At 38.7% G+C, this 22517-nt stretch overlaps 1 protein-coding gene across 1 annotated transcript in view; it reads left to right on the top strand.

Moving 5' to 3' along the window:
* Nucleotides 1–22517, top strand: part of tdrd9 (tudor domain containing 9) — a 272667-nt gene that overhangs the window by 103064 nt on the left and 147086 nt on the right. Inside the window, exons 4-8 of the mRNA XM_028821874.2 lie at nt 661–882; nt 15197–15319; nt 19140–19220; nt 21384–21548; nt 21933–22036. Of these exons, the coding sequence (XP_028677707.1) occupies nt 661–882; nt 15197–15319; nt 19140–19220; nt 21384–21548; nt 21933–22036 (695 nt within the window). The remainder of the gene's footprint in view (nt 1–660; nt 883–15196; nt 15320–19139; nt 19221–21383; nt 21549–21932; nt 22037–22517) is intronic.

Here is a 22517-nt window from a genome sequence, read left to right as displayed (position 1 = left end):
TCAGACAGCCTTGGGGTCACAATCCCTCCTAACCCATTAACAGCTGTGTTCGGTGTTCTTCCAGATGGACTTGAAGTGGAGAAGGACAAGCACACGGTGATGGCATTCACTACACTATTGGCACGCAGACTTATTTTGTTAAATTGGAAGAATCCTAATTCTCCTCTGATAAGTCAGTGGGAAACCAATGTTTTATATTATTTGAAATTGGAAAAAAATCAAAATTCTCAGTTAGAGGATCTGTACAAAATTTTTTCAAAACCTGGCAGGATTTAATCAATATTATTTTAGAATAAGAGAAATAACTATTACCGCATTTAATTCCCTTCTCCATCTCTTATCTACATATATATTTACTTCTCCCTTTCTTTTGTTTAATGTTGCCTTATTAAAAAGCCTTAAGCAATTTTCCTTTAGCTAAGCTCTCCTTCATAGGGGTGGGGTTTGATTTGTCTTCAATTTTGTTTGGTTATAAATTGATCTATTTGTATGGAATGATTACAATGAAAATTAATAAAATAAAAATATAAAAAAAAACACACATCCAAATAATCTTTTTTATGTATGTATGTACAATAATTTTTAGGAACGAAAAAAAGGAAAAATGTTCAGTGGTAATGGGTTTTGAATCTAATGCTAATCTGTGACTTTTTCTTTTAGCTTATTTCACTCATCGAAAGCAATTCTGTTGTCATCATTCGTGGGAATACTGGCAGTGGGAAGACAACACAGGTTCCTCAGTATATTTTGGACCACTACAGTGAAAATAATGTGCCCTGCAATATTATCGTAACCCAGCCTCGAAAAATAGGAGCCAGCAGTATTGCCCGCTGGGTTGCTAATGAACGTCACTGTGTCCTTGGAAGTATGGTGGGCTATCAGGTATACTTTATTAAATAAGTGGAACTCTGCCTGTATTCAAGATTGAAATTGTTGCAGACACCTTAACATTTGTTAGGTAGCTTCAGTTTTCATTATGCTTTATTTTAGGAATTTCCAATAAAAAGGGATATATATAAATGACTGGCTGTCTTAAAATTTTAGCTGAACTCTGTGGTTCGTCGTGTGGTGGGTATGGCAACAGCGATCAGCAAATGCTCCCAACCTGTGTATATTTCTTATAGTCTTGGGATCAGCTCCATCTATGGTCTCTATCTGTGAGGTGTTTTCCTTGTGTTTGATGTGTGTGTGTTTTTTTTTTTTTTTCCTCCAGTTACAATGCTTTTCACTCTCATCTCAATGGTGTAAATGCTAGATTGGTTGTCAACTCTAATTTAACCCAGTTGTGGGTGTGTCTAAGTGTGTTCTAGTTCTCAAGTTTTAAAGCAAAAAATGTTAGAGGATTCTGTTATTTGAATTTATTTATTTGATGCATCAATAATTGATGATAACTATTGATTATTTTCATGCATATTTGCAAATAATGAATATTTTACACATATTTACACAGCTTATTTTTATATAATTAGTCTTACATTTTGTTTTTCATAGTGAAACTCTTTACTCCAGGATTTTCATTTAATCAGTGATTTGGAGTTACAGTATGTAACTGTTACAGTATGCTTCCCTAAAACTACATTTATTAAACATAGGTGTTTCTGTTTTCAAATGAAAATTTGGTTTCCTTTGTTCACATCAAGTTCAAATTCATATGTACCTACATACTTATGTTTTTTTCACAATAGTGATAACTAGTAAGCCCGTGATTTGCTAGCGAATCGGAAATCCAAGAATGGCAATCAGTTTCTGTTCTGTCCGATATCTGGGTGGGTGCGTCTGGGGAAATGTCATTTAACTACATAAGCATATCTGTAGTAAAGTGGTCTCGTTTTGTGGAGACGTGATTCTGTTGCCTGTGCTGACACCGACTGCTGGCAGAGTTCTGCACAGCAAGTTCGGTTTACAGATTGTGGTGTTCGTGTGCCAGCCACTGAGTGTGGGAAGCCGCTGGGTTAGAGTCTGTGACCGTTATGTGATCTATATTACTGGCACAATGGATTAGAGCAAGTGTAGCTCACAGGTTGTGTTGTTTGGGCGTCACGTACTGACTCTGCGTGAGTCTGTTGCCTTCGCTGACACCGACTGCTTGAACAGGTTGTGTTGTTTGGGGGCCACTTACTGACTCTGGGAAGCCGCTGCATCTGACTGTGGGGCAAGCGCCACAGCGCAATATGCGCCTCGGTGGGAAGCCGCTGCGTTAAGATGTATCATGGAAGGTATATGCGGTGGTGTGGGTGGTCGCGTCCGGGCGGCTGTACAACCCGGCGTGCATGCTTTACCCCAGTTGTAGTTCACAGGTCGTAGTCTCGTTTCTGTGTTTTGTTTGGTTTGAGCCATGACTCCTTTCGCAAGCGCGTTGTCACAGTTGGTTTGAGCCGTGACGCCTTTCGCAAGCGCGTTGTCACAGCATGGACCTGTGGGGCTTCTGTCCGTACTGTAATATAACCTTCGAATCCTCTCGTTTTGTTTTTTGCTGTGTGGCGGGCGGCAGTGCGCGTGCACCTCGATGTGCCCAGCGCCCTGCGTCCATATCCGGTTTACAACCTTCGGTTAGTAAGATGGATGACATGATGCCAATAAAAGGACACAGAAAAATAGCATGCAAAGAATGCAGTATACAGTATATACATACATACATACACATAGAGAATTTATTATTCTGACTCTCTGTTTAGTAACCTTGTGATCTGTGGATAGAAACTGTCCCAGAATTTATTGGCAAGCAGTATGGTGTTAAATTTTTTTTTGAGACTGCCAAATAGTAGCGGTCTGCTGCTGAGCATAATGGAAATTTTCTGGTCTGTCATATTGAATTATATTCAAAAGCAGCGATTATGCAGTCTTTGCCAATTAAGTGCAGAATAGTCTAGTCAGTTTAGTGTTGAAATAGATGACATCATTTCTTTTTCCAGGCAGCTGCACGTGCTTGTTCCAGTTATTGGGTATGTCAGTAATATTTTGCACAGTTTGCATTAGTCCTGTGTTTTCGTACATAGCTTTCACAGAGAAGGATCCTGAACATTGGATCTTTAGGTTAGATGCTGTTCACTTATCTATAGTGCAGTCGCATTTTTTATTCTATATGCATTGGGTCTCTTGATGTACACTTCAAATATCATATTGAGTGTGTGTTTGGTATTGTTTATCTTGCATGAAGCCAAAAACAAATCCTGCTAGTGAGTTCCATTTGTTCAATATGATGGCTTCAAATCTTAGTTAAAACAGAGGGATGAAGGAAGACTCTACCCCCACTCCCTTAATTACATTAGTAAACTTTATAGTGTAGAGGCCAGTGTTACATTGGATAATATCAATTTGAAAAGAGCATTTAAGTTAAAACAAATTCAAGCAAACCAGGTATTGAGATGTTCAAGCTTTTAACTCTTTGAGGGCTGAATATTTTTTCCAAAAAATTCAGTTTTCTGAAAATCAAACAAAGCAATGGTTTTAACATAAAATGTCTGTTGCTACGTGCTGTGGCTGCTGTTGGTGCATGTTCAGCAACTCTGGCAGCAGTGGCTGTGCAGGGGCACATCGATGGCCCGCAGGAATACACAGTGGGCCGGCTGCCTGGCTGTCTTCGCACAAACACTGGGTAGCAGTGGCAGCAGCAGTGTGACACAATATGGGTTGTACCTCTTGTCATCATAAGTGGTGGTTCTCCCAGGTGAACACTGCTGTAGGTATATCAGCTACACAAACGTCTTCAACACCACAAACAACTGGGGACTGATCAGATGATGCTGGTACCTCACTTTTGTTTTTGATGTCCATCTTCTGATCACTTGTATCAAATTCCAAGTCCGACAAGTCAGAGTCCGATTCAGTTATAATATGTAAAACGCCCATGGAGTATTTATTTAGTCTCTCGCTAGATGTCGATGCCATTTTAGAGGATCTTTACTCTTCGCTACTTATGCAGGGAATCGAGGTTAAATCAGCTAAGCTACATAAATTTACTTCTAGCAAAGAGAGTCAAATATAAACATAAGGGTGAGTTTTGTCACAGTTTACAGCTGATTACCAGCCTTTACCTCTGAATTTCGACAAAAGTCGACATCAGTCCTGAAAGAGTTAAAGCACCAATACCTGCCAAAGCAGAGACCTTTTAGGAAGTATCAATAAAAGTGAGTCGGTTATATTATTGTAATTGCAAGCACAAAAAAGAAAGCATTTTATTAAATATATAATCTGTATGAGGAAAGGTGTGGTGGACATTTGAGAAGAGTGCTGCCTAGAAATTGCATAAAACAAAATGCCAAATGTCAGTAATGCCATATTTATACAGTATAGTACTTTGTGTGAAATAGAATTTGGAGAGAGACTTTATGAAGAATGCAGTATCTTACAGCAGTGAGAAAAGATCTAGATAACATCATCATGATTGACAAACGTTTCTGCTTGATAACAGTGAATTACTACTTCATTGACTTTAGGGGAAGTACCAATCTCCCAACCTTTCTGCTAGCACTGGGACTGAGGCTTCTTAGATATTATAGTAGTGTACTTTGTTTTCTTGCCGTTTAGACATGGCCTGAAGAGAGAAGGTAGACTGTTTTGGAAAATGTCTAAAGCAGTTGTTTTTTGATACTGCTGTTGAAATGTTTTTTTTTTTTTTTTAATAAATTGCAAAGCAGTAGTCATTAATAGATCACAATATTAACAAGGTATTAAAAAAAAAAATTTTTTTTGCCAGATTAAAAAAAAAAACCCAAATATTCCTCTGGGGGAGCAATTTATTTTCTTCAGCTTAAGATAACCTAGGAACCTTATTAAGTAGAGCAGTATATTCTAATAAACCAAGATAATTCTTCCTGAAGGCAATTTAGTACAAGATACAAAGGTGGTTTTTTTTTCTGTTTTTCTTTTCTTGCTCAAAGTATTCCATCAGGTATTACTTCAGATATTTATGGTTTAGGAGTGGTTTATGATCCAAGGCTCTCTGAATAATTTTGGTTCAATATTTGACGCAAGTATAGACATGAGATGGGATACCTGTTTAATGATTGCATAATACATATCTTGAATATATTTAGACAGTTTTTAGCTGAAGTTTAGTATGCTTTGCATAAATTTTTGGGGAATGAATTTTATGAAAATATAGTTGCATTTCTTATCTGAAATTCTAAAAGTGTGATCCTTCTATCATTGTTTACTAAGATCTTGTACTGGCAAATTCCGTGAAATTGTTTGATCAAAACTTAGAAATACTGTGCATATCTTTATGAGAACTAGCCAGCGTTTTAACTAGTGGTTCACTAATCGATAGGCAGCCGATCTAGATCAATCTGTTTATTTATTTATAGCCTCCTCCCATGATTTGATTGGTAATTGTTAAATTGTTTGGTCTCAATTTTTTTTCAGTATGTACTTTTGTAAGCATTACTGTAATTTAGTTGTAATGCTCCTTTACTCACTAGGGCTGAGTATCAGAACTGATATAGATTCATAATGCCCTTATTCAATATCGATTTTATCTTGACTGAATTAGCGTGCACTTGTATTTGAAGTAGTGTGTATCGTATCCTATCCTGGAAGACCACCGAGCCATTGGTTCAGGTATTTGGATGACACCTGGGTGAAAATAAAATCTCAGGAGGTACCACAATTCACTGACCACATCAACTCAGTGGACAAACGCATCCAGTTCACCAACGGGAGGACATGAAATGTGACAGGGTAGCTTTCTTAGATTGTGAAATTTCCATCAGCAATGGGGGACATTTGAAAGTTCATGTGTACCGTAAACCAACGCATACGGATCAGTATATAAGGTTTGACTTTTACCATCCACTAGAGCACAAAATAGGTGTCATCAGGACTCTACAACACAGAGCAAACACCATACCCACAGACACAGCGGCCAGGGAAGCAGAAGAACATCATATCAAAAAGGCTCTGAGAAAATGTGGTTATCCCAGCTGGACTTTTGTCAATGCAGGGAAGACACCTAAAGAATGCTCTAAGCAATCCAGGAGAGAGGAAGGACAACTGCTGGCTAAGCGAAAACCTTTGGTGATCCCTTATGTGTCAGGAGTATCGGAACAGCTGAGACGCATTTTTTCAAAACACCAGGGGCCTCCTGCATAACGCCGAGCGTAGAATTCGCACTATAACATGATGTAAGCACAAAAGCCGAAATGTGTTTATGCACAGAAAAATCCAGATGCAGGAATCTGTGCGCTCGCCAACTTCCGCGTTCTTCTGCTGCATAAATCCCGCTCAGTGTGGAAATTAACACACGTGCACGCACCTACTGCCCCACCCCAACTCCTCCCAGAATTACGCCTCTTTGAATATGCAAATCAATATAAATAGCCCCTTACCTTCAGCGCTTCAGCAAGACAATGGCGAAAGCACGTGAAAAAACAAAAAAAACAAAACTTCAGCGAATGTGAAATGGAGGTCCTGCTAGCTGAAATAGAGGCCAGGAAAAATGTTTTATTTGGCAACTTAGGAAGTGTCATTAGCAACAAAAGGAAACTGATGGAGTGGCATAGCGTGGCGGACGCAGTCAAGAGTGCTGGAGCAGAAAATCGTACTGTGACTGAATTAAAAAAAGAACTGGTCAGACATCAAAGCTGCTGTGAAAAGGAGAGTCGCAGCTCATCGTCTGCATGTTAGCTCCACTGGAGGAGGTACTGAACTCCTGGAGCTCACACCATTTGAGCAACGAGTTGCAGCAATTATTGGCGACACTCATTGTTGGCATTTTACCTATGGGTGAGGGAGATTCTGACATCACTGCAGGTGCCAGTGAGTTTTTATTTCTTTTTTGATTACCATGATCCATACTTGTGTAAATAATTTGCATGAGTAATAAGACAAACAATCAGGTATTAATTACTGTTTATTTACTCCTAGACAATAGTACAAAAGCTGACCCAAACGAGGAGGACATGGTTCCGGGCAATGATGGTGCTGCTTCTGTGCCGACCACATCTTCGGGCGCTGGCTGCTCACACACCCCTGCCTCAGAAACTGGTGGGCGATCATCTGGCCGTGTGCTGACTGATGCAGTCCTAGAATTTCAAAATGCCTTGGTGGTTGCGGTGAGAGATGTGGCCAATGAACTAACAAATATCAAGGCCGTATTGTATGACATTAGCGAAAAATTAACTTGATTTGGTGAAAAAATAAATGATGCATCTGCTTACCTGTTTTTACATTCTGTTAATTACATTAATTCGACATTGTAATGCTGTCCGGTGTGGCTGATCATTTGGTGGTCCAGGGTCAGATTCATCATACCGCATCTCTTCAGGTACGGGCAAGTTAAGAATGAGTGCCATATTATGTAGAATGCTACATGTTTACACGATACGACACACTTTCTGTGGACTACAGAGCAGCACTCCACCAGTCTTATCCAGGCAGCGCCAACGGCTCTTAAGCTGCCCTATATTACGTTCTACCACCGCCTGAGCCCAAGAGTGGAGGTCAGTATAATGTCGCTCTTGTTCAGTCAGTGGGTTGGTGAGAGGGGTGAGGAGCCACGTCTGTTTGTTCCCCACACTACTATGTCTCAGGATGAATGAATCATGAGTTGAGCCAGGCCATCTCGCATCAACATTAATGAGGCACATTTTCGCATCACTGATGATTTGCACATTAATAGAGTGAAAATGCTTTATATTCACATAAACAAATTCATTCTGTGACGGTGCCTTTATAGCAGTGTGTGCAGTCGACCGCTCCGATTACATTGGGAAAACGGACATTGCTGCAAATTGCCCTTTGATGTTTGCCTGTTCAACTGTAGTGTATGGAAATCTTATATATCTGGTTGACAAGCGAATAATAGATAGATACTTTAATAATCCCAAGGGGAAATTCACAAATACCATCCCATACAGCTGGCATGGCACAACTCGGTGATGACTGAGAAATATCGGATCGGTCAGCCAGTTCACGCTGAAAAGCTCCTGTGGCTAAAAACCTGAGAGTGGACAAAACTTGCAAAGGAGCAGGTAGAGCACAATTCCACAAAGTCTGCCTTTGTAAAGCCGGCGCCAGTTCAGCACACAGCTCCAAGAGGATCGCTCTTGGAAATCTAAACCGACTTAGAAGCCAGTCATCATCATGTGCCAAGAAATCCGTATGATCTCGGAATATGCATTCTCTTCTAATCCTTCCATTTACGAGGTCCTCTAGCAACGCTAAAGCAGCCATGCCAGTGGAATAGTTTGGCCATTCTATGCACCATTATATTGTTACAGGTTGATTACAATCAGGTGCCTTAAATTTATGAACGATATGTGGTTAATTTCAGTGTATTTGATAAAGCCGCCGTCGTGGATGTGGATCTAAGAAAGGGTAACCACACAGGAACAGTAGTACTGCTTTGACGCCGGGTGCTGCCAGTTTGCAAAACCGAGCGGAGAACTTGCATACGACAGGGTATGAGGTACCATGGAAAAGTGTGTGGCTTTACGCCAAGTACAGGTTTTATACATCGCGATTTGAACGTGGAAACGTTCTTACGCAACATTTCTGTGCGTACGCACCGTTTATACATGAGGCCCCAGGTCTCGGTGGCTTTCAAACTCCAATACATGCTACGGCAAAAATTTGTCCACCCCAAGACCGAATGCTGCAGCACAGACAGAGTAATATAGTTTATGCAGTTAAGTGCCAAGAGGATTGCCATGAATTATACATCGGGGAAACCAAACAACCACTGGCGAAGCAGATTGCACAACACAGAAGAGCAGATTGCACAACACGGAAGAGCTACCTCGTCAGGCCAGGACTCCAGTCTATTTACACCTATAGGACAGTGGTCACTCATTTAGTGATGAAGATGTGCACATCCTGGACAGGGAGGAACGCTGGCTTGAGTGATGAGTCAAGGAGGCCATTTACGTGAAAAAGGAACAACCATCTCTGAACCGAGGAGTGGGCCTAAGGGTACATCTTTCACCATCTTACAGTTCTGTGATTGCAGCCATTCCCCAACTCTCTGTGAATGGTACTCATGGCCATTTATCAATGGACAATTTGCATATCATTGATCACATGGCCCATTGTTAGTCAAAGGTGCTAGTTTCGGTCATTATGCATAGGTACTGTTTATAAAATTGGAGAAACCTTCAGTCAACTGAGACTGAGGAAGTCATTTGGATGAATGATGTAACGTATCTCCCTGAAAAAGAACTATGTCCTGATGATCTGAATCAACTTTCTAGAATGTTATTTATACGGTATGTATAGTACAAATAGCTTTTTAAAGTTAATATTTTTACTGTGAGATTTTTGAGACCCCAGAAACTCTTAACTGTGACATACTATGAACCTCTGTTAATGCAGACAGATTCCTTGTCCTCTACCAGTTCAACTGCAAGTTCAGAGGCTCACCACATAACGCGTCTGTCACCCACTAGTTGATGCAAGGATCGTTTAAAATCGGCTGCTGACTTGGCCGTGTGTTCACTTGCTATTTTCTAACTTGTGCATGAAGTTTGTCTTCTCTATCTGTGAAGGGAGTGACAGCGGCACTGCACTGCATGCGTGCTGCGGTTTCTGAGAATGCTGAAGAGACAGCTCCCGTTTGGATAACTTTGAGATAACAACAAACTGTTTGTTTATTTTATATATATATATATATATATATATATATATATATATATATATATATATACATACATACACAGTATATATAAGAAATCTAGACTTGCCACTTTCTCTCTTGTGCAAATCTGTGACCCACATATTATTTACGCACAGTATTTTGGTGTTGATTTCGAGTGTATTTTAACAACAAACAACCAAATTGGTACAGAGAGTAGTGTTGTCCCACTGTAGTTGCCGCGACCCAGGCATTCACCCTTCCCTTTCCAGATAGATACTTTATTAATCTCAAGGGGAAATTCACGTACTCCAGCAGCATACTGATAAAAAAACAATAAATTAAAGAGTGGTAAAAATGCATGTATAACAGACAGTAACTTTGTATAATGTTAACGTTTACTTCCCTGGGTGGAATTGAAGAGTCGCATAGTGTGGGGGAGGAACGATCTCCTCATTCTGTCAGTGGAGTACGGCAGTGACAGCAGTCTCTCGCTGAAGCTGCTCTTCTGTCTGGAGGTGATACAGTTTAGTGGATGCAGTGGATTCTCCATGATTGACAGGAACCTGCTCAGCGCCCGTCGCTCTGCCATGGATGTCAAACTGTCCAGCACCATGCCTACAATAGAGCGTGCCTTCCTCACCTGTTTGTCCAGGTGTGAGGCATCCTTCTTCTTTATGCTGCCTCCCCAGCACACCACTGTGTAGAAGAGGGCACTCGCCACAACTGTCTTCATAGAACATCTGCAGCATCTTATTGCAGATGTTAAAGGACGCCAGCCTTCTAAGGAAGTATAGTCGGCTCTGTCCTCTTGCACAGAGCATCAGTATTGGCAGTCCAGTCCAATTTATCATCCAGCTGCACTCCCAGGTATTTATAGGTCTGCATCCTCTGCACACAGTCACCTCTGATAATCACGGGTTCCAGATAGGGACGACAAGTCCCATTTTCCAGTCAGTTGGGATGACGCCCGCCTCCCAAATGGAAGCAAAGATTGCTGGCATTGCCAGGAGGACAGCCTTACCACCAGCCTGGAGAGGTTCACCTCAGATACCACAGGTCCCAGCAGCCTTCCTTTCCCCTCAAATGGTTCATCACATATGCAGTCTTTGTGAGACTGGGTGGTTCACAGCTAGATGGAGGATCAGGGTCAAGAACTGTGGACCCAGAGATATCTAACATCCTAGCTGCCAGAGGATCAGCTTGAAACAGCTGCTCAAAGTAGACAGCCCAGTGGGTCACAACTGCAATGTCATCCATAAGGACCATTCCATCAGCCACCCTAACTGTGACTCTCCGAGGGACAGATTCAGATGTGCATTGCACTTTTTAAGATAAGAAAAAACTTTTTCGCAACATTGCACTCATTCAAATAATCTAACATGCATATTGCCACATCCACCACACTTTATAAAACATCTACATCATCTTGCAAATAATATTATTTAATAATCAAATATTGCTTCTTAAATAATAAATTTAATTCAGTAACCTATTAATGTGTTATGAATCTCCATGTAGACACCCTTTAACTAAACTCTTAGCCAAGTTTATTGCGCTATTGGAAATTGAAAATAATCGTGAGTTAGTCAAAATTAAAGATACAGGAGGAAGACTCCTGTCTTTCTAAAATTCTACAAGTTACACATATCTTCAGTTGCTCGCTTGTAGCAGTCATGTTAATCAGTCTGTAATGTGTCCTCACAGCTCCCAGACAAAACTAAAGCATCTTAAACGAGGGTCTAGAGCTAATGCTTGGTCACAGCGGCATTGAATAAATGGAACATAAAAGAGAAAAAACTGGCCATCATGACTGATAATGCCACTATTATGGAGCTACTTCAAGTCGGCTGCTTTACGCACACTCTCATTTCGGTATTGCAGGCTGCTCTGAAAATTCTAACAATTGCCTGCTTGTTTTTCCAGGTGAGGCACATTACAAACTTTTTTCCACCATAGCAATGCAGGTAGTCAAGTGCTTAAAAAGGAGCAACATTTATCGATCTTGGCAAAACACAAACGTTTGATTGATGAGGTCACACAATAGAACAGTGCATTGGAAATGCTAGAAAGGCTTTGTAACAACAGAAAGTCATCTCAGTAACTCTCTATATAGGCAGATAAGTTGCTTCCTCGATGAGTGGGTTGCAGCACGCTTGTCTTCAACACATCCACCACATGTGCCCAGTCATTTTTAATTTGTGATTATCATGTAGTAATCTGCTGCCTTAGACTTTGAAACACCTCTTTCACTTGTCGAAAGCCTTCGTTTGCAACAACAGTGAAAGGTTTATCTTTACAGATAAAAACTGCTCTCAATTCTGTTCTTTTTTTTGACATGAGGTGAATTTAGACAGAAGCTTGAAGCTGCATGCAGTCTCCAGTGTAGATAGTTTAGGCTCTACACATTTGGAATTTGACTGAAATTAAGTTTTTGGGTGATGCTGGAATAAATGATTTCTCGCGTTTGTTATGTTAAACAATAATTAACGTCTGAGCTGCACAGCTTGCATATGGCTTTGCTTTTATCTAGTTGTTCTTTACTGATGCACCATTTGAATCAGGTAAAATGGAAATACCTTTTTATGTGAGATATACTGTAAAGTGCTTTTTCCATGGAAAGCCTTAACAGGCCCATTAGCGACATCTATTGGATAAGACACCAAAAATGATGATAAGCAAAAGTCTATATATAATTGAGTAGGATAGAGATTCACAAGATCAATTTTAAGACTTTAAGAATCTATATTGAATCGTTTACATAAAAGTAACGATTAATCAGACAATCTGTATTTTTACCCAGACCTTTTATAATACAGTATTGTGGTACCTGAGGAAGTGTGCATATTGTTGCAGTACGAAATTCCTGTTAACAGAGAGCACCCTGGCAGAGTTTAGAAGTAATGCAAGATGTGAATATTTTCTTTTACATTAAAAATAGTGGAGTGATAAACTGAAGAGGGAAAAAAATCACCGGAATCATCCTATGCAAAGGTAGAGGAATGACAAATGTATATTTTGTCCAGCCAATCTGTAACTGGAAGAAAAGAGGCACATCTTTAACAAAAATGAAAAGAGGAACTGCTTTAATGTGTTCAGACCTTTTTGCTTTCTCCTTTAATTAAACTGGGCACTCCTTGTCTGAGTGCAAACCGTGAGCTGTGTTGTGTTTAGTACAGCAGGTCGCTTTTTTTCTTTGTAATTTAATATGTTCAGTAAGGAGGGTTGCAGTTGCAACAGCCTTCATAACAAGGTGTTTAACAAGCTTTCAGTATTTCAGAGGTGGGAGGGAGAGAGAGAGAGTGAGAGACATAAAGGACATTGCAATAAACGATATACGTTGATACATGCACACTCTTATGTATATGTTTGGGTTAGTTTTGCAAATGCTCTTTGGGATCAGATGTGTTCAGATTGCCACGCACTTCTTAAAATCAATTATCATGTGAATTGAGTGTCCCTTTAACTTTTGGTTTTGTTTTTATTTTAATGACAAGATGACTATGACCAGTTCTAAAGACTATAGATATATTTGGCTGTAGTCAGTGTATTAACAGCAGTTTCCTCTGGTTCCTTCGTGAATTTTTCTTTTTCTGTGCTGTGAGTATAATATCGGAGTCCATCCTGCATTGAAAGTTTTGAAAGCACATAAAGCACATAGAGCTCTGAATTTTTCACTACAGTCCATTCAAGATGTTAGCTGCAGATGAGTACGTGGCCAGAGTAGATGAAGGTCACCGTTGTATGCATTTTTGGATGTTTTAGTATGGACTGGGATTCTTTTGTAAACAGTGTGAAAACACTGGTGTGGACTGTGATCATTTTTGTTTAAAAACCTGCAGTTTTTAAATGAAAATGTGGTATTGTGGATGTGGCCAAAGTGTTCTGCTTTTTACTTGTTAATGAATTTCTAGCACCTGACATATTAATGAATTTAAGAAAAGCACAAATTTGTTATTTCAGCAAAAGCCCACTGTGAAATGTGTGTTGGTGTATATCAGAGTGTGTGCATTTCAGTACAGTGGATATAAGACTATACTGAATACATGCAGTATTGAAATTAAGTGTTATAGTCAAATCCAACTTTATTGTGTATACATTATAGTGAATATTTTAGTTGCATTAACTGTTCTGTTTCTTGAATGAAGCATATGTTAGTCACCTAGCAAGCTTAATCTGATTACATACTGTTATAAATGCAGTTTTTAAAATGTATGTAAGTGAAAGTTTCCAGAATAATATCTGTATTCACTGGATCATGTGGCACAGATAAGGTTAGGATTTTAACTTCTACTGAGTATGCAGTAGTTTATTTTCATTTATCAAAATTAGTGAATAGATTTAGGCTGGATTTATACTTCACACGATGCATGCTGCAGCGGACGCTCCTGCTATGCAAGCGTTGTAGTGTTTATACTTGCATGCATACTTTACATAAATCTGGAGGAATCCGCCAGGTTGCAGTGCGAGATATTACCGCAGTGAGAACATGTTCGGTTTCTCTGTGTTGTGAATTGCCTAGAACACCCATTAAATTCCGATGACACCACAATATCTCTGAAAAGGATGTTGATTTGTTAAATCCAGGGATGTGTCCGTTTCCAGCAAGCATTGGGCAAGAGTGAGAAACAATCCCTGGACAAGGCCTTGGCTCATCGCAAGGTGAATACAAGCACACACATACACTAGCGTCATTTTAGCGGCACCAAATCCCCAAATCTGCATATCTTTGGAAGGAAACTGGAGCACACTGAGAAAACCCAGCAGGGAATATCAGCGACGTGACTCCCTGCAAGAAAGGGGCCCTAACGCTCCACCACTGTGTCACCCCCATGTGTGTAATTATTAACAGTATTCCTTATTTAAACGAAATTACAGATTTATCTGTAAAATATAATATGCATATTTTAATGCTTTTCATCATGAAAGTGATATCAAGTATAAATCTAAGGATTGTAAATGTGCAGAGAGTTGGAATATCATACATTTAGTGTGCTCAGTGTGGTGATCTATTGCTGGCAATTTGCTGCTGTCGGGAGCAGAGGAAGCCCTAGAAAAAGATGGCACAGAAGATGGTATGTGACACTTTTCAAACGTATCGTGTCATTACAATCGGGAATATGCAACGCTTGAATATAAAAGCACCAGAAATACATCTGTATGTCGGCATTTTGCTTCACCACATCAAACCATTTATTAAATATCACAACGCGCACACCGATCTCATAGAATCCGCAAAGCGACTTTCTATCACATGTACATAGTAAACAGAGACTCTGACGTCACATTCCAACTTTTAGCACACTGTGCCCCCCGACTTTGTGCTGTTACTGTAACTCGCGCACGCGTCACGTTAATTTCTGAGGACCTGCTCAGAGGACGCATCAAATGAACGCGTGGCAGCCATGATGCGGGCGCGTACACATTCTGAGCATGAAATATAAACGAGCCCTTAGTGTATATGAATGTTAGTATTCTGTGTATCAACAAGAAATAATCATACAATGCTTAGATGGTAGGGATCTGGTATCCAAAGCAAATCCAGGTCCTAGTTGGCATCATTTCAGACATTTCATACATACATACATACTTTTATACAGCAATCATTTTTTCTTCTTTTTCTTTTAGGTGGGTTTAGAAAAAGTAGCCAGTGAATACACCAGACTGCTCTATGTGACAACTGGAGTTCTTCTGCAGAAAATCATCTCTTCAAAGAGCTTGATCGAGTTTTCTCATATTTTCATAGATGAAGTAAGCATATTCAGTCCCTCATCTTAATGAGCATGTTGCTTAATTGAGAAACTGGTAATACAAATGGAAGCAAATGTTTAAGACCAATGCCATTAAATGTCAGTCAAACAGTAGATTAAAACCGATTTGTTTTATTATTGTTTTCATTTAAGATTATCACTTTCTGCCAAAGCGAGATTAACTCATATTAAAAACTTTCAAGTACTTAAACTGTCAACAGAAATCTTTAAGAATACATTTTTTGCAGATGTCAAATTAAAAACTATGTTTGGATGCTAATGATAAAGTGAAGTTATGAATGGAGTTATTTGATACCATGTGATATTTTTATTTATTTAAAAAACAAACAAAAAAAAAAACTCCTGACATGTATTAACGAAGTGCGTACATCTGATGTTGGGCAGGTATGTTAGACATTATGTGCAGCTTCGTTCATCCTGCTCCTGTTAGCTGTTGATGATGGTAAACAACAAATCTTAGAAGTTTTATCAGGAGGGAATAAAAATCATGAGGATCCTGCTTATTAATCCTTTAGTTAAAATTGAAGCTCATCTCAAAGCCCCCCACCAAAAGGATTGCATGTTTTCTCTGTAAATTAAGAAAAATTGCTTCATTAACAGTCAATTCAATATATACATTTATTTTGTGTTTTTCTGTATTACATTTGAATCAAATACATGAGTTTGAAATGTTCAGGGTAAATCTGCTGGTGCTTGGCCCACCTTTAAAACATTCCCCCCTTTTTTTTTTCTTTTTTTCTTATGGAGAAAGTAGCTCAACTATACATTGTACCCTTTAGAGATATTAGCATTGTAATACAGGGGGCTCTGTACCCTAACCCTGACCCTCTACCACAATTTAATGAGTGAGCAACATCAGAGTGCTTTGTAAAAATCATTAAATCTAGGTCATTTTAGGAAACTGTTGGGAAAGACATTGAAGATTCTCCTGTGCTGCTTGCACCTCCTCCATGTGACTTAAGTATGGGCCGAATTTTTCCAAATCTGTTGCGTAACTGTGCCATATACTCCAATATATTTGTAGGGAAGAACCTCTCCTTCCCATCCTTCTTTCAAAATAGAGGCTTGTGGGACTTCCCGATAAGCAAAAAGAACGAGGGGGAGGAGGTGATCCCAGTTCCTCCCGTCCCCGCTGACCACCTTGCGAAGCATTTGTTTGAGAATCTGATTGAACCTCGCTACTAGACCATTGGTTTGAGGGTGATATACCGCAGACTTCAAGTGCTTTATTTTAAGTAACTTGGCCGTTTCCCTGAAAGTCTCTGAGGTAAAAGGCGTCCCCTGGTCCATAAGGACTTCCTTAGGGATTCTGACTTGTGCAAACACCCCTACCAATTGCCATGCAATAGCTTTAGAAGTGGCTGAGCATAAAGGAATAGCTTCGGGATATCGGGTAGCATAATCCACGAGAACTAATATATATTTATGTCCTTGGGTTGAGGGTTCCAGGTGTCCTACTATATCGATTCCATTTCTTTCAAAGGGGACATCAATCAGGGGAAGGGGAATGAGAGGAGCTCGGTCCCTCCTAGGATTTTGCCGCAATTGACAATCTGGACAAGACGTGCAAAAAGCCTCCTCATTAATTCCTGGACAGTAAAATCAGAGCTTAATACGCTCTAAAGTCTTCTCGGTGCCTAAATGGCCACCTAGGAGGTGGGCGTGTGCCAATTTACAAACTTGTCGCTGGTAAGTTCTTAGAATTAACAGCTTCCGTACCTCCCCCTCATGCTCCGCTACCCGATACAGCAGGTTATTTTCTAACACAAAGTGAGTATCCTGTGGCATGGACTAATGAGTGTGTTGGCCATCAATCAGTACGACTGCATTTTTTGCAAATTTCAGGGAGTCATCGTTCCTTTGCTCTTTTAAAAGAAGCCAGTGTTTCTCTAAACTGAATTTTAAACTCCGAGACAGGGTCCGGTCTGACCTTAAGGGGCAGGGTTTTCTCCTGCTCCGCTGCGACACTAGTTGATGATGTTTTTCCCTGCAATGGACCAGGAACTGCCCCATCTCCCTCGTGATCCTCCGTACCTCTCTCCGCCGGCTGATTACACGGCGTGGAGACAGCCTGAGATGTATTATCCCTGTCTAATTAGGCCCAAGTTATTCTTGGGTGTGGACAGTACTAAACCACAATTATTTTTAGACCAGTCCTGCCGGGTAAGTAGGATTCAGGAGAGCCGATACGACCAATTTCTTTACTGTTCCCCCATGGCTGATGAAACATGCAGCAGCCTTATACCCACGGGTTTCCCCATGGATATAGTTTATACTGGTCTTAACTTTTGCCCATTGTCACAGTAGTACATATTGGCTATCAACAATGGAAATATTGCTGCTGGGATCAAAGATAGCCTTGGTTTTAATACCATTTATAATTACCACTCCCGTTTGGTCAATTGTCCGGGCATTTGTAAGTGCACCTAATGTGTATGTGTTGTTCACAGGTCAGAGTCCAAAGCTGAACTGATTTAGATGTGAATAGATTCAAAATGGTGGCTTTAAAGGCTGAGACCGGAAGTGACATCATCGTGAGCGGTGGAACCGGATGAGATTTCTTGTGAATGGACTGCAGAGGATCGAGAGAGAAAATCAATGCGCCTTGCCACCCCCTGGTCTGGTGTGGAACTATCATTATTCAGGACCTTTAGCTGCCTCCCATGTGCATGTATATGACAATATATACACACATATCACAACAAGACTTAACAGGGTTTTGTACAAACGTCTTGGTGCCAGATACCACATAACACCATCAGAGGTCTTATGGAGTCCATGCCTTAACCTACACAATATTAGACAGATGGTTTTAATGTTGGTAGATGATCGGTGTATGTATTTGTGTATTTATTTATACATTTTGTTTTAATCTATTGTTTTTGTAAGTTAATCTTTGCTTTAATTAATTTATTTTTTCAGAAGAAAATTTTTCTTTTTGTCCTTGAAGTCTGCTGTTTCAAGGACATTTGCTTCGCGGATGCATTTTAGTGTTTGTTCTGTTTATCATTTTATTTGCATTGAACCCTTTTTAAACTCTGAAATGTTTTGTATTTTGTATATTTTTAAATTTCATAATCCCATTTAAAATCCAATTATGGAGTTTTATACATTGATGCAGAATCTTTGAGGGAATTGTGATGTATCAAACATATACTATGTTTTTATATATGAATATAGGCCAGACATTTAATCAAGAGACCTTGGTTTGCTTTTGTAGGTTGTCATCATGTAAAGTGAGATGTCTTCAGTATTGCTTGGTTCCTCACATTTTAATGCTTCTTTTTTGTTAGTCTAACTTCTAAATTTGATTAATGCATGCATGTGGCACAAAAATGTTTAGTTTCTACAAAACTCAAGGAACAAAGGTATTTAAAAAATGCACTGAATTCAAATCAAATCTTTGTTAGCAATTTTTTTTAAAACTTAAGTTTATAAAGGTGTTACATCAAGAATAATGAATTTTATTTTTGGTGCTGGCTGATTATACTGTAAAGCCATTATTTATTTACAAATTGCATCATTTCCATTGTGGTTCTTTAATTAGTAAAAAAAAATGACACTTTTTTGGGGCAGTTTTTTATGGTCACCTTGTTTATTTTTGTGGAGTCCTTGGCAGATAATTGCATTATTATTTAAAGCATACATGGAAAAATTTTTTTATTTTTGAAAAAAAAGTTATTTACATTGATCTAATGAAAATATTACCTAATTTACTGAAACCTCCTGTATATTTATATGCCTATCTCAGTGTATAATGCTCTGTATCAATTTTTTTTTTAAAACTATTATTATTTCAGGTTCATGAACGTTCAGAAGAGTTGGATTTTCTATTGCTGATTGTGCGCAAATTACTCCACTCAAATTCACGTTTTGTTAAGGTAATTTAGTGTGTCTTTACAGTATGTTCATATGTATCATAACAGAGTGCCCTAGATCCAGGATCGTCAATTAGTGGCTCATGGGCCAATGATGTCACCTGACTGCAATTTTTTGTGGGCCCAAGTCAGACACCTTTGGAGGCAAAAGGATGAATGGATGTTTTATCACTTTCACTTACTTAACTTGCACTGTATGAATTCAGTGCTGCATAAACACTCATCTGTCCAGTTCATACTGCTGCTGGAATGAATAAAAAAATGCAGGATTTGTCATTTTGGAACAGTCTTTTGCCTTAATTTCTCATCATTCTTGTATCCGTACTAAGTGATGATTTTACTTTGAGTCTCAGCTGTGTGTTTTGTAAGGGAGCTGAAATTCATTTTACAGTTGCTTTGGATATTCCTCTTATAGTGTGTTTTATCTTGAACTGGCTCAGATCTCCGTAGAAATGTGCTGGTGAAAATCTGCAGGGGATTGACCAACATACAAAGAGCTGTGCCAAATGCCATGGAGGTTTGAATGTAAAAGAATAAGAAAACTTGACTGCACTGTGAGGAGAGCTCATGAAGATGGTTACTTCCCTTGAGGAGGTTTCAGTACTTTATTGGGCATTTTCCAAGGCTGACAGTACAAGTTAGTTCAAGTTCCAGTTAGAAAAGATCTAATAAATAGGCATTCCAAGGGCCACAGTGAGAGAGATTGCATATTATGATATCATTTGAACAGATCTTGCTTTAAAAGGAGTATAAACTAAAGTTTTGAATGCCTAGAGTTGTTAACTGTTGTTAGCTACCATGTTTTTTCCTTTAGAATTTTTGAAATTTCACATTAAACTTAAGTAAAACATTATTATTTTTAAAATGCTTTATTTTACAGAACTGAAATACAGTAAACTTTTAAACATTAATTAAATATTTAAAACTGTAAATACATTTATTTTAAACTTGATATAATTAACAACAAGCCTCCATCAACACACACAAGAACTTCTGAATTTACTAATGATAAGCAGATATTCCCAGTTGTACCACAGGTTTACATTTAAAAGCGTTTAATATTTAAATAAAGCAGATCCAGCTAGTTGTTACCTCTTGTGGAACGTGACACATACCAATCAGAGTTGGTCAGTACTCATTCCAAAGTCCTGTGGTTGAAGTTGCCAGATCTGTTGAATGATTAATCGTTAGAGAATTGGTAATCAAGTCAATTTCTGTTTCGAGTCCCAGTTTGCAGAGGGCTGAAATGTAAATGTTAATCAGAATGAATTAACTTATCACACCAGTCTCCCTCCTGCCTTTTTTACACTCTGAGATAATTCAGCCTTCTGTTTTTTTTAAACCCACTTATCCAAAGTAGGGTCACAGTGTAAGTGGTGCCATTCTCGGCAAGTACAGGAACCCTCCCTCCGATGAAATACATCCAGAATTAAAATAGCATCTTGAATGAAAAGTTTAAGCCATTTCTGTGCAAGACCTGAAATCTCATAGTACCTGAATGTGTTGTGACTCCCCAGGAGAGGTGACGATTGGCAGATCGATCATATTTGAATGCAATCAAACATTCTTCATTTTGTTAAGTTGTTTTTTTTTTCTTCAGAATATTTTTCATCTTTTTTTTAATTTATTGAAATCACACAACATTCCATACAAATAGATCAATTTTACAAGAATAGGATTGAAAACAAATCATCTTTCAGCCATGTTCCTTCTCTTTTTATGTGCTTCTTTGATATGGTGTAATAGTGTGTCACTTGCGCAACAGTGTAAAAGCCTGCATCAAAGTATCTGGGCCATCTTTACTTTTACTTGCTTTTATTGTGTTTCTTTCCAGGTACTCATTTATATATTTTGTTGTTGTGGCCTGTCAATGTTTTGTACAAAAGACACTAATTTTAAATAAAATATAGAAATACTATTTAACCATAGGTTTTAAATGCCTTTTCCTAACTATGAACCTTTGGGCTTCCCAAATAAGCCACATGTTTGGCTTTATAAATTTCAAAAAGGAAATGCTGTTACTTAAGTTTTTCTGCTGTAGCACCTTTTAGTCTTTTCTAAATATTGCTTCCTTTAGATGTTTAGTGTTTCTTTCAAAATATATTTTTGTTACACAGTTATTTGATTGTCTCTTCCTAGGATATAATTTATAGTTGTGTTTTGCAGGTTGTACTTATGTCTGCTACCATTAACTGCAAAGAATTTGCGGATTATTTTGGAAATCCTGTCCGGAACTACATGAACCCAGCCACCGTCTTTGAAGTGGAAGGCATACCTCATGAGATTGAGGATTACTATCTAGATGATCTGGAGCATCTGGTCTTATATAATGTAAGATTTTGTTAGATCTGCAGCTGATGGATTATCACAGTCTTCTTTTCTGTACTGTGACATACTGAGATTTACTTAGAAATTAAAAAGAAAACCATATTTATTGAATTGTAACCAACAGGATTTTGACACCATGTTTTGTTTTGTGCTGTTTTAATAGTGGTTTTGAGAAATTATCAAAATAAACTCTGGACTGCTAAATAATACAAGTTAAAGCATTTTTATTACATTTTGTAGTTGTTCCTCTGCATTTTAGTTTGCTTTTCTCCAGTGAACGAGCGCTTGTACTAATTTATGCCTTTCACTTTGAAACTGATTGAAGCTGAATCGATACACTCCTACATTAGAATTTGCATTTGTGCTGTCATTTTTCCAATTCCCTAGGTGAATTTCTTGCAGTCTGAAGAACTTGCCATAAGTAGGGCAATGTACAGCCTTGCTGTAGACCTTATTCAAAAGTTTGATGACTTTGAAGTAACAGAGCACAGGTATGAAATAATATTTTTCTTTTATAAATGAATAATGAATATTTCAGCTCTGTAAAACATTATAAGCATAGGAGACTCTTCAGGTGATCAGATTTGCTTGGTTAGCTAACAGCTAAGCTCTGTCAGTATCTCACCCATCTAAGCCATCATTGCCCTCTGAATGATGGTTTGCATGTTTAATTCAATAAACCTATAATTTGCAGTTTTGCTCATTTATGTTGGACATATGTGTGATGAGTGATCTGCGGCGGATCAGTCAGTTGTCCCAGTTGTGCCTTGTTTGGAGCAGTGTTTCACACTTACACCCAATTAAACTGGCAGGATAAAGGAGCCTGCACAGGTAGTTTTTATAGGTTTAAAACAACTTCCTACTAAAGCACGTTTATGATGAGTGAAAGTTTACACATCTGTACAGAGCAATATTCCATTCATTAGCATTATCTGCAAGGGTTGCATGTTGTGTAATTACATATTGAAAATG

Source organism: Erpetoichthys calabaricus, chromosome 16 (assembly GCF_900747795.2).
Source record: "Erpetoichthys calabaricus chromosome 16, fErpCal1.3, whole genome shotgun sequence".
NCBI classification, from domain to species: domain Eukaryota; kingdom Metazoa; phylum Chordata; class Cladistia; order Polypteriformes; family Polypteridae; genus Erpetoichthys; species Erpetoichthys calabaricus.
This window is presented reverse-complemented; position numbering and strand designations above follow the sequence as displayed.